The 14416-nt window shown below is 38.6% G+C and overlaps 1 protein-coding gene across 5 annotated transcripts in view; it reads left to right on the plus strand.

Moving 5' to 3' along the window:
* Positions 1-14416, plus strand: part of LOC126426945 (zinc finger protein 737-like) — a 92859-nt gene that overhangs the window by 47751 nt on the left and 30692 nt on the right. For 4 of the 5 annotated variants that reach the window (XM_050089049.1, XM_050089048.1, XM_050089051.1 and 1 more), the window contains one exon: positions 10687-10724. In XM_050089049.1, the coding sequence (XP_049945006.1) occupies positions 10687-10724 (38 nt within the window). Of the gene's footprint in view, positions 1-10686; positions 10725-10823; positions 10940-14416 lie in introns of those variants that run through there. The other variant, XM_050089052.1, reaches the window with a different exon arrangement.

Consider the following 14416-nt stretch of genomic DNA (forward strand, 5'->3'; position numbering starts at 1 on the left):
ATTCGTCACGGTGGCTTCTATCCTCCTCCTACTAAGCATGGCCTTAGTCCACCTACATATAGTGGTCACTAGGTCATGCATCTCTGCTGCCCTAACCATGGAATGAACAGTTGTCTTACAAAAAGTTCCCTCAATGTCCAGGAAGATGGAGTGGGCTCTTTCTTGAAAGCAAAGGGCTTTTTCCACCCTCACAACAAATTGTCAGAAAGCTTTCTCTGGTGATTTACCTGGTTGATGTGTGTGTTGGTTTGAATGTAGATGAGCCATAGTTAGCCTCCTCTCCCTAACATGTACATTAACCAGACTGATTGATCTCATATCCTTGGGCCTGGTGTGATCAGTTTTCCCTGGATTTAGAATAAAGACAACTGTCACTGCCCTCCAGGCGTTGCGAATGACTCCCGCTGCTAGGCTAACCCTGAATAACCTGCACAGCGCTCTTACAAGATTCTCTCCTGCTTGTTTCAAGAGAGCTGGAAAGATGCCATCGGGGCCAGGTGACTGGACCAGTTAGAATGTTCCCACTGCCCATTGGATTTTACTGAAATTGACACACGCCTTGGCCAGTTGCAGTCCTCTCTTTGAGTGGCTGAGAACCATTGTCTTTCAGGGGTCACATTCTGGCCTATGTTATCCGCCAGAGCATATTGAGGAAAATGAATTTTGAGGAGCAGTTCCAGTGTCTCACATGATGTGTTAGTATTTTCCCCATCCTCCTTCCTCAACGTACCCTCTGGATTAGTTCGTACCCTAGTGAGGAGTTTGTGAAGCCTGGCTTGAATTAAGCACCTCCCCATGCTTGTCACTTTAAAACCTTATGAAATATTCTAAGATAAATATTGCATTAAATATTGGTGAAAACATAATAAACTGCCATCATGAAACTGTTAAAATAAGTAAACACGAATGAATGTTTGTATACAAACAAAATGCATCTTATCAGGTTAGATCATAATTTCCTGCTTATTTACATGGTGCTTTGTGCTACTATGTACCACATATGAAGTTTGAGTTACAACCAATTGAACTGAACATATCTTGATCACACTGCATAACAGTTAATTTTTCAAAAACGTGCCAACACATACTGACCAAGGATAAAGGTAAGGATGTAGTGTAAAATATACTGTCTTTTGGCGTATGGAATTGTGGAGTATATTTAGCTCTCGTCAAATTAATTGAGTAGTTTCAGTCAAATTTTAGATAGCCCTGGATACAGTTGAGTTCCAGATAAACTGTACAGTTTGATGTGTGGTTTGTGCTTGTGGCAGTTTTGGCTTACCAGTAGTAAAATTCAGCGTTATTATAATCAGTGTTTATAAAAATTAATTAATGAAAAACTATACAGTGCTATATTTAACTCCTGAAGTTCAGATGCACAGTTTGATATAATACCGTTGAATTCAGTTTTAGTGTTTTTCTATATAATACTTGTGAATAATGTTCTATTGCCAGAAAGTGACAAATTAGCAGTTGGCTATGCATCTGATTTTTTGAGAGATCAGTCAGCAGAGTTAGAATATTTGATATGTTGAATCCTTTGCTTATAGCTGTTCCTCACTTACTTTGGCTGCATTCATCTTTTGTTTGTCAATGGGTTGATGAGTATGTTTAAATGTGTGACAAATTCTACTTGACATCATAGCATTGACCTTGGAAATGTCCTAAACTCCCTCAAAGATACTATTGCAAAAGTTGTATGAATGTGAATTTAAATACTGCCTCACAGTTGTCGGCTTTCTCTCACAGGAAAGTATTCCCAATGGATAACCTGTTAATGGTATTTCTCTTGGCTTGGGAGGAACATAGTTCACCAGAGAAAAATATTAAATGTATATCTGTTCGTGTTTCAATGTCAAATGACAAATGTTCAGTGTCAATCAGTCCTGTACGTTTGATGATACTCACCTTAATATCCCACTTGCAGTATTTAAAAGTTTGAATACATAATAAATTTTAAGTTACCTTAATTATTTGTTCAAATTAATTTCCAGTGGTACTTACAGAGACTTGGTACCATATATTACTGATTATAAAACTCATTTGTTTGATCAAAAAAAGTGCCTTCAAAGTTGAGGTGTGTTATACTCGAATTTAATATAACAAGTCCAGTGTTGGCGTCAAAATTCCTGGTTGCCTTAAAATTTGCCACATATTCAATGCTGCAGGAAATCTATTTCTATCCAGCAACATTGGATTCAATTGCACCAATGCAACGAACAGGAGTTAATGGGATTCACAAGCTTGCTAACAGTGTCTCCCTCATGCCCCACAATCACAAACCAAGAGCACTGTCTAGTCTGTGATATTGTCATTGCAGTCTACAGTGTGAGCAAACTTGAATTGAAAGTGATTTGTGTTATTGGTAACAGAAGAATATTTTCTTTAGTAGCTAGCTTCATAGTGGAAAAAATAAAAGGTACTCATATGATGCAGGCTATAAATAGAAAGTAAAAGCATATGCAGAACAATGTGGAAACACAGCAGCTGAGCAGCATTCCGGTCCTCCAGCAACAGAAAAAAAAAAAAATTGCTATTGGCAGGCTAGTAAAGAAGAACAAAAAAACATGAGGAAGGCCAAATGTGCAAATACGGGACTGAATACAAAATGGCGAAAACTAGAAGATGCTGTACTGAAATGGATTCAAGCACACCATCCAAATGGCATTCGAATTACTACAAAAATGTCTCGAATACATGCTTGTAAGCTAGTGCTACAGTGGAACTTAACAGACACTAAGGGTGAAAATGTTTGGTGCTACAGGTTTATAAAGTATCATGGACATAGCATGTGAACCAAGACCAAAACATCTCATAAAATTCCACAAGAGTATCAAGAGAGTATTACCTTTCCATCACATTATTATACAACATAGAAAGAAAACCAGTGTGGAACTAAGTTAAATAGTGCATAAAGACTTGATGTGCCAAGAAACAAAATTGTTGCCATGAAAAGTGCTAAAACGGTAACTATCAAAACAGGTGAACATGAAAAAATGCACTACACTGTTGTTCTTTCGTGTTGTGTTGATGGCACTAAACTTAATCCAGTGATCATTTTCAAGTGCTAAAAAACGTCAAAACCTTGTGGAATACTGGCAGGTGTTGTTCATGTTTGTGACAAGGGTTGGATGGATGAGGCTGGTATGAAATCGTGGATCAACAGAAGCAAAGGAAAGTCACTTCGTTGAAGATGAGTTCTCTTCTTGTGCTAGATCACTTCAGTAGTCATTTGTAAAATTCTGTGAAAGAGAAATGGAGACAATTAAATACAGAGCTTGCTGTTATTGCAGGAGGACTTACATCACAATTGCAACTTCTTGAAGTCTTGACAAATACACTACACTGAAAAGCCAAATAAGCTGGTACACCTGTGTAATGTAGAGCCCCAGTGAGCATGCAGAAGTCCTGCAACACAACATGGCATGTACTCAGCTAATGTTTGAAGTACTGCAGGGGAAGAATTGACACCAAGAATCTTGCAGGGCTGACCATAAATCAGAAAGGGTATGAGGGACTGGGGATCTTTTCTGAAGAGCATGTCATGAGACATCCCAGTTTTGCTCAGTAATGTTAATGCCAGGGGAATTTGGTGGCCAGCAGAAGTGTTTCGCAGAAGAGTGTTCGTGGAACCACTCTGTAGCAATTCTACTGGTATTGCCCAAGTCTGTCAGATTGCACAATGGACATGAATGGCTGCAGGTGATCAGACAGGATACTTATGTACGTGTGATCTGTCAGTCATATCCAAATGTATCAGGTGTCCCATATCAATCCAGCAAATGCCCTACACCATTACAGAGCCTCCACCACCTTGAACAGTTCCCTACAGTATAATTTGAAGTGACTCATCTGACCAGGCAACATGTTTCCAGTCTCAACAGTCCAATGCTGGTGTTGACAGGCCAAATTGAGGTGTAATGCTTTGTGTCGTGCAGTAATCAAGGGTGCATGAGTGGGCCTTCGGCTCCAAAAGCCCATATCAGTAATGTTTTGTTGAATGGTTTGCATGCTGATACTTTTTGATGGCCCAGTATTCAAACCTGCAGCAATTTGTGCAAGGATTGCACATCCATCATGTTGAATGATTCTCTTCATTTCTTGGTGGTCCGGTTCTTGCAGTATCTTTCTCTGGCCACAGCAATGTCAAAAATTTTATATTTTAATGGATTCCTGATATTCACTGTACACTTATGAAATCGCCATACTGGAGTATCCCCACTTCATTGTTATCTCAGAAATGCTGTCCCATCGCTCATGCACTGGCTATAATGTCACATTCAGACTCAATTAAATCTTAATTACCTGCCATTGTTGAAGCAGTATTTGATAAAACAGCTGTGCTAGACACTTCTTGTTTTATATAGGCATTGCAGACTGCAGTGTCATATCCTGCTTGTTGACATACCTCTATCTTTGAATACACATGCGTATACCAGTTTCCATGGCATTTCAGTGTATTTAAATTGTAAATGGAAGAGGATTGGAACAAATGGATGATGGATTAAGCCCAACATGAATTCAAACAAAGGGAGTTCTAAAATGATCTACAAACAAACAAGTGTGTCAGTCAGTAAAGCAGTTGCGATGTAGGGTGAGAGAAAATATCATTGTTAAATCTTTTAGTAGGTCGACATAAATAATGCTCATAATGGTAATGAAGACCATCTTATATATAGAGGACAATGATGCTGAGGAAAGTTGAGATAATGAATGTCAGTGATCTTACAAGGTCATTTTGGTTTTATAAACTAAGAAATTTTTAGGCTGACTTTGCAATCTAATAAAAAATGGTAAAAATGTACTTTCCTTAAAAATTGCTTGAAAATTAAGGTGCACCTTACAGTCTGTAAAATATGGCAGTTGTTTTCTTCTAATACATTTTGATTTGATCTGATGAGCTCACATCAATGTACTTAAGGATTTTTGCTGCTGTCCTGATGGTCATCAGATTGCATATAGTGATCTGCAGAACAAAACAGTATTTGTACTCTGCCACTGTTCTTTACTATCTCCTTATTTCATCTCACCATGGGTCTTAATACAGTCCTATTACAGTAGCACTCAAAAATGTTTTATAGAAAGCATTAGTTACAATTACATAAACATAAGTGTGTAATACAAAAAACTGCCATTGCGTAATTGAAGGATATGAAATTGTAATCTATTTATTACAAGTCTGCATATCTATTTGCATGAGATATAAGAGACAATTGTCAGAGCATGTGTTTCCGTAAGTGCTGATGTGATAAGAAATACCACTCCATCCATGGTAAGAAGATCGCAGCACTGCATTGATACCAATGGTCATCACTTTGAACACCTTCTGTAAATGGATGTTGAAGCCACCTTTTTGACCTTCATTGACCTTCAAAGACATTAGTGTTACACATCATTGGATTCATCTCCATAGCTGCCATCAGAAGATAAGTATCAAACTGTAGCATCCCATTTAAAAAGCAAAGTCTGTAAAATATGGCAGTTGTTTTCTTCTAATACATTTTGATTTGATCTGATGAGCTCACATCAATGTACTTAAGGATTTTTGCTGCTGTCCTGATGGTCATCAGATTGCATATAGTGATCTGCAGAACAAAACAGTATTTGTACTCTGCCACTGTTCTTTACTATCTCCTTATTTCATCTCACCATGGGTCTTAATACAGTCCTATTACAGTAGCACTCAAAAATGTTTTATAGAAAGCATTAGTTACAATTACATAAACATAAGTGTGTAATACAAAAAACTGCCATTGCGTAATTGAAGGATATGAAATTGTAATCTATTTATTACAAGTCTGCATATCTATTTGCATGAGATATAAGAGACAATTGTCAGAGCATGTGTTTCCGTAAGTGCTGATGTGATAAGAAATACCACTCCATCCATGGTAAGAAGATCGCAGCACTGCATTGATACCAATGGTCATCACTTCGAACACCTTCTGTAAATGGATGTTGAAGCCACCTTTTTGACCTTCATTGACCTTCAAAGACATTAGTGTTACACATCATTGGATTCATCTCCATAGCTGCCATCAGAAGATAAGTATCAAACTGTAGCATCCCATTTAAAAAGCAAAGTTGACCTTTATATCTCTGAAGCAACAATCAACCAATTTCATACTGTGGCCCCTGTTGTACCATGCAACTTTTGTCCCGCAAATCTCTCAACTCCTATCATACTTTCAGAGTTACTCTTGGTAGCAATAGTTAGTGACTCACCCTGTATACTCTGCACCATCAGAAAAAAAATGTTAAATTTATTTTTGTCACTCCATAAAACCTTAAATCTGTCTTTGGCATTCCAAGTTCAGGGTTTCCTTGGAAAGTCTATTCTGTCCCTAGTTTTTGAATTTATGAGCTGGTTTATTTCATTTATCATGTAAATCGCCTGTTACTAAGTGACTTTTTATGGTAGACGTGCATGGGCTCAGTCCATTATGTTGCTTCAGATCATCCCTGATTTGTTGAGGTGTTTCTCCTGGAGCTACAGCTGATTGCCTACAAATCATTCTGTCCTTAGCACAAACCATTTCAGATGAGAATAGCTTGAGGTTGTACCAAGACCTTCTCATCTGAAATACGTTGAAATAAGCCATTATCAGCCAACATGCTACTTTGACTATATTACACTTCCAAATACAGCATTTTCATTCGCTGCACTCATTGTATTACATATTCTTTTCATTTATTTTTGTTTGACATGTGCATTATATAAATTATATTCTCATCAACTAGGTAGTAACAAATTATATGGAACCACTTTAAGAGTAGATCTAGATGCTTCAGTCTGGAACCTCACGACTCCTACAGTCGCAGGTTCAAATCCTGCCTTGGACATGAATTTGTTGAATATCCTTAGGTTGTTTAGGTTTAAGTAGTTCTAGGGGACTGATGACCTCAGATGTTAAGTTCCATAGTGCTCAGAGCCATTTGAACCATTTTAACAATTGTTAAGCATTTCATTCGCTGTAACCTAAGAGAAAACTTTATATATTATTTTCTTCATATTATTTTTTAAAAAAGCATAGCAACTGTATACCAATAAGATTGTAACAATGAGAAGTCTTTGCTGTTAGATTCATAAGCATCTGACCCACCTCAAATTTCAAGGTGGTGGGTTACTCTCTACTGTTAATGAAATAAAATAAATAAATAAATCAATGTCTTTCATCCTCGCTCTTCATCAAGGATGATCGGACCTTAGCTTATTGGTTACTGTTACTTGCTGTTAATGCCATTGACTTTGCACACTTGTTAGTTGTTGCAATATGCCATACTCTGTAGCAGTGCTAGACTGTTACCTCCCAGTCTTGAAGACATGCCAAACAGTTTGTTTCACATCAAGCAAGTGTTCCATTTTGTTATACTTCTAGTTCTCTACAAGTAAACAATCACTGAGTGAATACCTGAGTTATAGCGGTTAATGAATACCATGCCATCAAGGCAAGTTACATACTTTTGAGCTAAAAGAATATATACTTACATTGTTGTATGATTTTGCTCATTTACTAGGTATGTAACCACAGCAGCATGAAGCGCTTGGTGGAGTGACACTTACATGCATTGCTCTTCTGTGACTGCATGCAAGCAGTACTGACAGCATAACAGCGCAACTGAAAAATACTTCTGAGCACTGCTGTAACCTAACAAAACACTCCAAATACTGTTATCTGCATATTTGCAGAGACTTTTGACCTCCTTGCTGTAGTTCATTTGCAGTACATACAGCACCACCACTATGCTGTACTGCGAAGGTATTACAAATGAGAAACAAATTTTTTTGTTCTGCTCAGTTACAGTCCTGCTAAGGTTTTACATTTCTTTATGCTACTCCTTCATCTGTACACGTATTTCTCTCCACTCACCTGATGTCTAGTTTCTATCTTGTCTTTTTGGAACTATTTTGTTGTGGAGAATTTATCAACTCAATTCTGTTTCTGTATTTGGTTTGGTTTTCAATTTCTTGCTTATTTATACAAGTGTCTTGTAGGTCTTTGTGCACTTCTGTAAGCCAATGAGTTTTTTAATAAAAAAGATTCAGTGCTGCTGCACAGTTTTTCTTTTCAGTATGCTAAGACTCATTACCCTTCTTTGCCAAATTTTGGCCTGTTATTTTCCTACATATTTATGTATACTTGTCTATTGTTTCTGAATTTAAATGTTTGTACTGGTGTTCTGTTTCCTAATATCTTTTCTTTTTTCGTAATTTTCACTATCATTTGTTAAATCTGAAATCAGTGTTTATGATGCAGATGTGTATTCTGGCCAAATGACTGCCTTGCGAGTCAGAGGTTCTGCAGTTTTGGAGAATGAATTTTTACTATGAACATCTTCTGTTTACTGTAATGGAAAGTCCATCTTTCATAGTCTTCCTCATGTGGCTCCATTTTCTCCACCATTTGGCTATATAACTTATCATAGATCCTTAAATTTGTCTTCCCCTGATACTCTCATACTCAGTATTTGAGTGGGATTTTGCAGTATTGCTTTTCCCCATTACTGCTTCTTACCAGAGGAGATGAGTAGTCATGCTTTTCGTACTGTTTTTTTCTTTCTCTCTGTTTTGTACCTTCTCTACACCATCAGTATTGCTAAATTATCTACAAAAGTATAACAGACAATTTTGACATCAATTTTCTAACCAAGTAGTATTCAACTTCTGGTGTTATGTTCTGACAAGTGCTCCATCTGTTCAATGTTCATTTTCCTAGTATGGTCTGAAAGAAGAATGGAGTTAGTCCATTGCCTTGGCTAAAGTCTGTTCTTATATCAAATGCGGCTGAAGTTCTTTTAAAAGGACTCATGTTGTATTCTGCATGTCGGATTTTTTAAGAATTTTGAATAAAAGCAGTCGTGCTTTATAGTCATAAGCCTTCTAAAATTTTACAAATGTATTCCAATAGTATTTTGCCACTTTAGTCCTTCATCAATCTGCCCATCACAGGACCTTCCTGTCCTAAGCCATCCCTGATATATCTTGTATTTTAGAATTTCTGCTGTTGTTTTCTCCTTGAACCTTTCATGAAATTTCTTTGAATCTTCTGTGAACATGATTATCAGTTAATCTAGGCCAGGAACCACTATTATTAATCAGTGGTAATGGTTAATTTCAACAGGTATCCTATATCTGACTATGAAATTTATCAAGTTCTTGGAATTGTGGTTTGTTATTGGCACATAAGCTATGTGATATTCTCAAATCATATTAGTGTTGATTGCATATCTTTTTAGTGATTTAGTGATATATATGTGGGGTGGGGCGGATGGTTATCTGCCAACAATGTAGCTAACTGTCTTTTTCTTGCCATTTGTCCTTTTTTCTTACATCCACAGTCAGACAGACATTTATAAATGAAAACATTTTCTCCCTGGACGGTTATGGAATGTATGTATTCAAAATTAATTTGGCAGCTGTACAGTTCTCAAGTGGTAACCCAGTGTGACGTCTGAACCCTTTTGAGGTACTACTTTCCTTGTGTAACCATATTCACAAATTCCATATTCATTACAAGACAGGAGTCTTCGTAATCTGTATGTCCAGACAATGGTAGTACTTCATGTACTAATTTATGTCAGTCATGTCATACTGCACATCTTAATATCCACTCCCCAAGCACTAGGCATGACATTTAATAGCTTCGATGTAGTTCATAGTAAGATGTCACTGGAGAATGGTGTAAGTCAAAATTCCAGTTGTGAATAAATACAGTTAATAGCAGTTGAGGCAGAAAGTGTTCTCATCTCCATTCTGTACCAATCTGAGGATAAAAATTTAATAAAATTCTTACGTTTTCCTCTGGAACTTCAACACATGCTTCTCAACATAGTTCTCAGGACTGTTTTGCTTTCTGCATTGTTATTGTTAACTTGATTTATTGATGAATGTGCATCAATTATTGTGTACCTCTCATCTAAATATTGGCTTATTGCAGGGAGTGAGTCTTTCTGGAGGTAATGGAAAAATTTGGTACTGATTGCAACATAGATTTGACGTTTATGAATGCAGAGCCTAGTTCTGGGATAGTTTCGCGAATTTCTTCCCTGTGTCCTCTGTAAAAATCTACAGTTCTCTGAATGTGGTATTTTCTTCATCTGTGAATGTGCTGTTTTGTAATACCAATTTTGTTATACATTTATAGTGTCTGAAAGTATTTTGAGTCTGCCAGTATTTATTAATGTTTGTATATTTAATGGTCCAGGTCTGTATGTATTTCTGGTTGTGAACTTAAGGATGGGTTTAGAAGTCGCTCCTCATCTCTGCAAGTTCATCCGGGCTGCCCAGAGCACAAAGGCTCAAATGTTTTATTTATGATAATCGATTCTTCTCAGTGAATGGCAGTTTTCAAAATAAAAAAAGGTGAACGAAAATTTTACACAAGGCGGAAGTGCATGACAGGTTAGAAATGTGAAGTATCTAGTAGGAAGTATGGCTACAACCAAATTACTAGCTTGTGTATTTATTTACAGTACTGAAGAAAAATCGAGAAAATGGAATGTGAATTCTGACTAATATTCTGTTTCATTAACTGCAACAGTTTATCATGTCCTCTTTAATGATATTTTCAAGCTTCACTTACAGCATTTGGTGGACCAATCACATGTTGGTGGGTGTTAATATAAATCTATTTATTTACTGTCCCATCAGTTGTAAATCACTGGCCATTTCTTGAAATGTTTCAGGTGGAAGCCTCAACAAGATTTGCATCTGATAGTGCAAGGTAAGTTTTCATAATTCACTGCAGAACTTTTTGAGAAATATTAATTATTATTTATTGTGAGAGTACTTCAGAAAAAAACGCACAACTTTAATTTTTCAGAATTACCAATAAGCACCAACATTACAAGGCAGTATTGTCAGTAATGCTGTTCTGTGCAACAACCATTATGTGACTGTTCCTAGATAAATAGAGCACATGTCTAATATCTGTACAGGAAGACAAAAGTTCAGGTGGTATATCAGCAGCTGTATTGTGCTTAATCCAGAACATCACTTGAAAATCACTGACATGCAACAAATTCATCTTGATAGCCACAAGCTAATGTCATACTGCAGTAGAACAAGGAAGGGTGAGTGGCTATAAATCAAAAAATTGGAGCTGATTCCCAACCTTTCAGATCAATGAATATAGTGTTGGAGAACTCTTTCAATGCTGTGCCACAGTGGTGCTCAGGAAGCACACAAGCTTGTAGTGGTGACAGTTTATGGACCACGATCAAGAAGAATTGTGAGTAGCTGGTGCCAGTTTCAGTAAGGTTGCGAAGACTTAACTGGTAAATCCTCATTCTCTTTGTTCCTCCATCATCCTGGTGTGATCCTGAAGGCTGGCTCATTCATTAGACATATTACAGGTGACAAGGTAATGTATAATTCCTAGCGCTGGGTCAACAGTAGGGTTCACACATACCCTCTGATACAGGCCAGGCTCAGAGGGTGGTGACTGTTACTTTCCCAAATGCCAGTTGGTCCATCTGTCGGGAGTTCGGGAGGTGCGAACAGTCATTTACGGTGTGTGAATCCCCTCTGAGGGGACACCCAATTGGAAGGAGCATGCCATTGGAGATGTTGGCAAACATGGGGATTTTTTGCAGTGGCTCAATCAATGTCTTAGAGTGTGTCTACTAAATGAGGGTAATGATTTCAAGGCCATACCAGCTGTACATCAGTTCCTCATGGTATCACGTACCGGAGGTGGTCAGTCCTTTGCTACGGTTAATGCTTACATTATTCTGAAAGGTGTTGTTGCAGTTGCAGGCCCTGTGAAATTCTTTTGTCATTTATGTAATCAACTTTGCTTCTGAAGACGTATTGTAATTTTCAGGCCCTACAACTGCTTACAGCATCACTCCTCCAGAGTTATCCTGTTTGTGTTGAGGACCATCGTTCACTGAATTCTTCACATGGTGTTCTTTACATTCTGATGCTAGATGGCCTCACTGAGGGAGAAATCTACACTTCCCGCTAATCATGGCATCACTGTGCCCCATTGAGTAATGAAAAAGATGGATGCAAACTTAAAGCCCACATGCACTCTTTTTCTACCATTTGCTCAAGTAGTGTTTGCCTCAAAGATTAAGGCAGACTATGAAGTCATCATGGTCCAACCATACATTACAAACAAAATGAGTTCAACATTATAATAAAACACATATCCTGTCAAAACATGGCCAAATGTGTTGCTCTTGGCAGAGATGCTCATGAGGGCAGCCGTTTGCCTCCTCTCTGCTGTATCAGTTGTAATCCCATGAATGTCCCATGTGTCTTAATGAGTGAGCCATCCAGGAGATCTGAGTGAAGGACATCAAACTCCACCTTGTCACTCATAGTTGTTTGCTTATCAAGATCCTTGCATTTTACCATCTGGCATTTACAGTATCATTTTTGCTATGCCATGAATAATGGAGAATATGCCCACCCAGACTTGCAACTTCAAGTTCAGTATTGCAGTAGTGAAATCACTCAGATCACAGTGGCATCTCCTTCTCCTCCTGCAGCTGCACAACAAGCCATCAAAACCTTGCCCCTGATGACGAAATCACCTGCTACACAACTATCAGGCTGGAAGGACAAAAGCAGTACTCCCGCAAATACTTTCTACAGCTAAAAACGTAGTCTTCATCTGCCAACTAGAAAGTTCTAAGAAATCAAACAAAAACGAACGGTTTTCTCCTTCCCTGACTTAGAGATCCCCTTCAGTGCTCTTGGCACACATACTCTCACCCAGCTGACCTCCATTTTGCTGGTGCCCACTGCCTACCGATTTTATGCCATGGAATTCACAGGCTGACCCAAGGAGAATGACAAAATGTTTGTAGATCTCATGAACAGGATTCTCCAGCCTCTGCCCCTGTAGCAGTGAATTTTTGAAGGCTGGTACTCAGCAACCGCAAGGTGTCTGTCATTTGTTCCCTCCTCCCCAATCCCCATTATGACCCTTCTCCAATGGAACATTTGTGGTACTAGACCCAACAAGGAGGAATTACAGCTGCTCTTGGAATTGCAGTGTTCGCTTGTTTTCTGCTTCCAAGAAAAAAATTGTCCTCACAACCCCTTTGACCTCTCATATTTCTTTCTGGGACTCTGTGACCTTTCCCCCAAGGACTGCATTCCACCTCATGGAGCCATGCTGGTCATCCATATCACTGAGCACCTGTTGGGTAGCTGTTGCAGTCTGCTTTTTCCTCCTTCATTTCACCTTTTCTCTTTGTAACATCTACACCCCTCTGTTATTTGCTGTTACCATGTCAGACTTACTCCAGCTCATTGGTCAACTCCTTCACTCATTTTTGCTACTTGGTGACTTCAGTTCCCACCATCTGCTTTGAGGCTCCCGGAGAACCGGTCCAAGTGGTTACCTCTTAGCTGACCTTCTCAATCATCCCTCTTAGCACTGGAGCACCCATGTTTCTTTCAGATTCCATTAACATTTATTACCATTTGGTCCTCTCGTTCTGCACTGTCCAGCTCACCCGTCATCTTGAATGGCCCACTCCCTCTGACATATACTCAAGTGATCACTTTCTGTGTGCTATCCATTTTCCGACTTCTACCCCACCTGAGTGCAAACCCAGTTGGCAGGTTTCTAAGGTTTCTTTACTCCTCCCTCACAACCTTCACATAGCTGTGATGACCAAGTAAAGCATCTTCCGAACGTTATCCTTCCGTTGCAGACTGTTCAATTCCATGCACTTCAAGTTTACTGTAGCATGTCCTGGTCCCTGGTGGACTGAGGTGTGCAGGAATGTGATTCACTTGTGGAGATGTGCTCTCCACATTTTGAACCATCATCCTTATAAATCTGTTTATATGGTTTGGCTTTGTCGGACACATTTATCTGAGTATCATTGTCTTTGCTATCCCCATTAACCATATTATGGATTCTCCCATCAGCCATCTCACCTCCCTTTTTGTCAAGGATTTTACGATCTGTTGCAGTTCTACATCAACTTGTCTCCTTGAGCAGCGTCTTCAGCGTCGTTCCTATCGTCTTTTCTCATGAAGCTTGTGCAGTGGCTATCACTTTCCAATGCCAAAACCTTTTGTATGAATATTTGTCTGTGAAATGAGTTTCTTACACCATCCTACATCTTGCGCCTTTTGTTCTTCCATTTGCCGAAACTAGAAAATTCCTAGGGCTCATGTCTGATACGAAACTTCCTTGGTCCTCCCATGTATTCTTAGTAGGCTCTACATAGTACCTAGTTCCTCAGTGTCTTACATCTCCTAAGTGGTACTTCCAGGTGAGTTGATGAGACCACCCTGCTCCGTTTTCTTTATCCCATGTCCATTCATAACTAGAGTGTGGGTGTTTAGTTTATTCCTCTGCACCTCTGTCCATCATATGGTGTCTTAACACACTCCACCACCACGGAATACGTTTCACCACTGGTGGCTTTTTCACTAGCCCAGTAG

This window comes from Schistocerca serialis, chromosome 11 (genome assembly GCF_023864345.2).
Source record: "Schistocerca serialis cubense isolate TAMUIC-IGC-003099 chromosome 11, iqSchSeri2.2, whole genome shotgun sequence".
Taxonomy (NCBI): Eukaryota; Metazoa; Arthropoda; class Insecta; order Orthoptera; family Acrididae; genus Schistocerca; species Schistocerca serialis.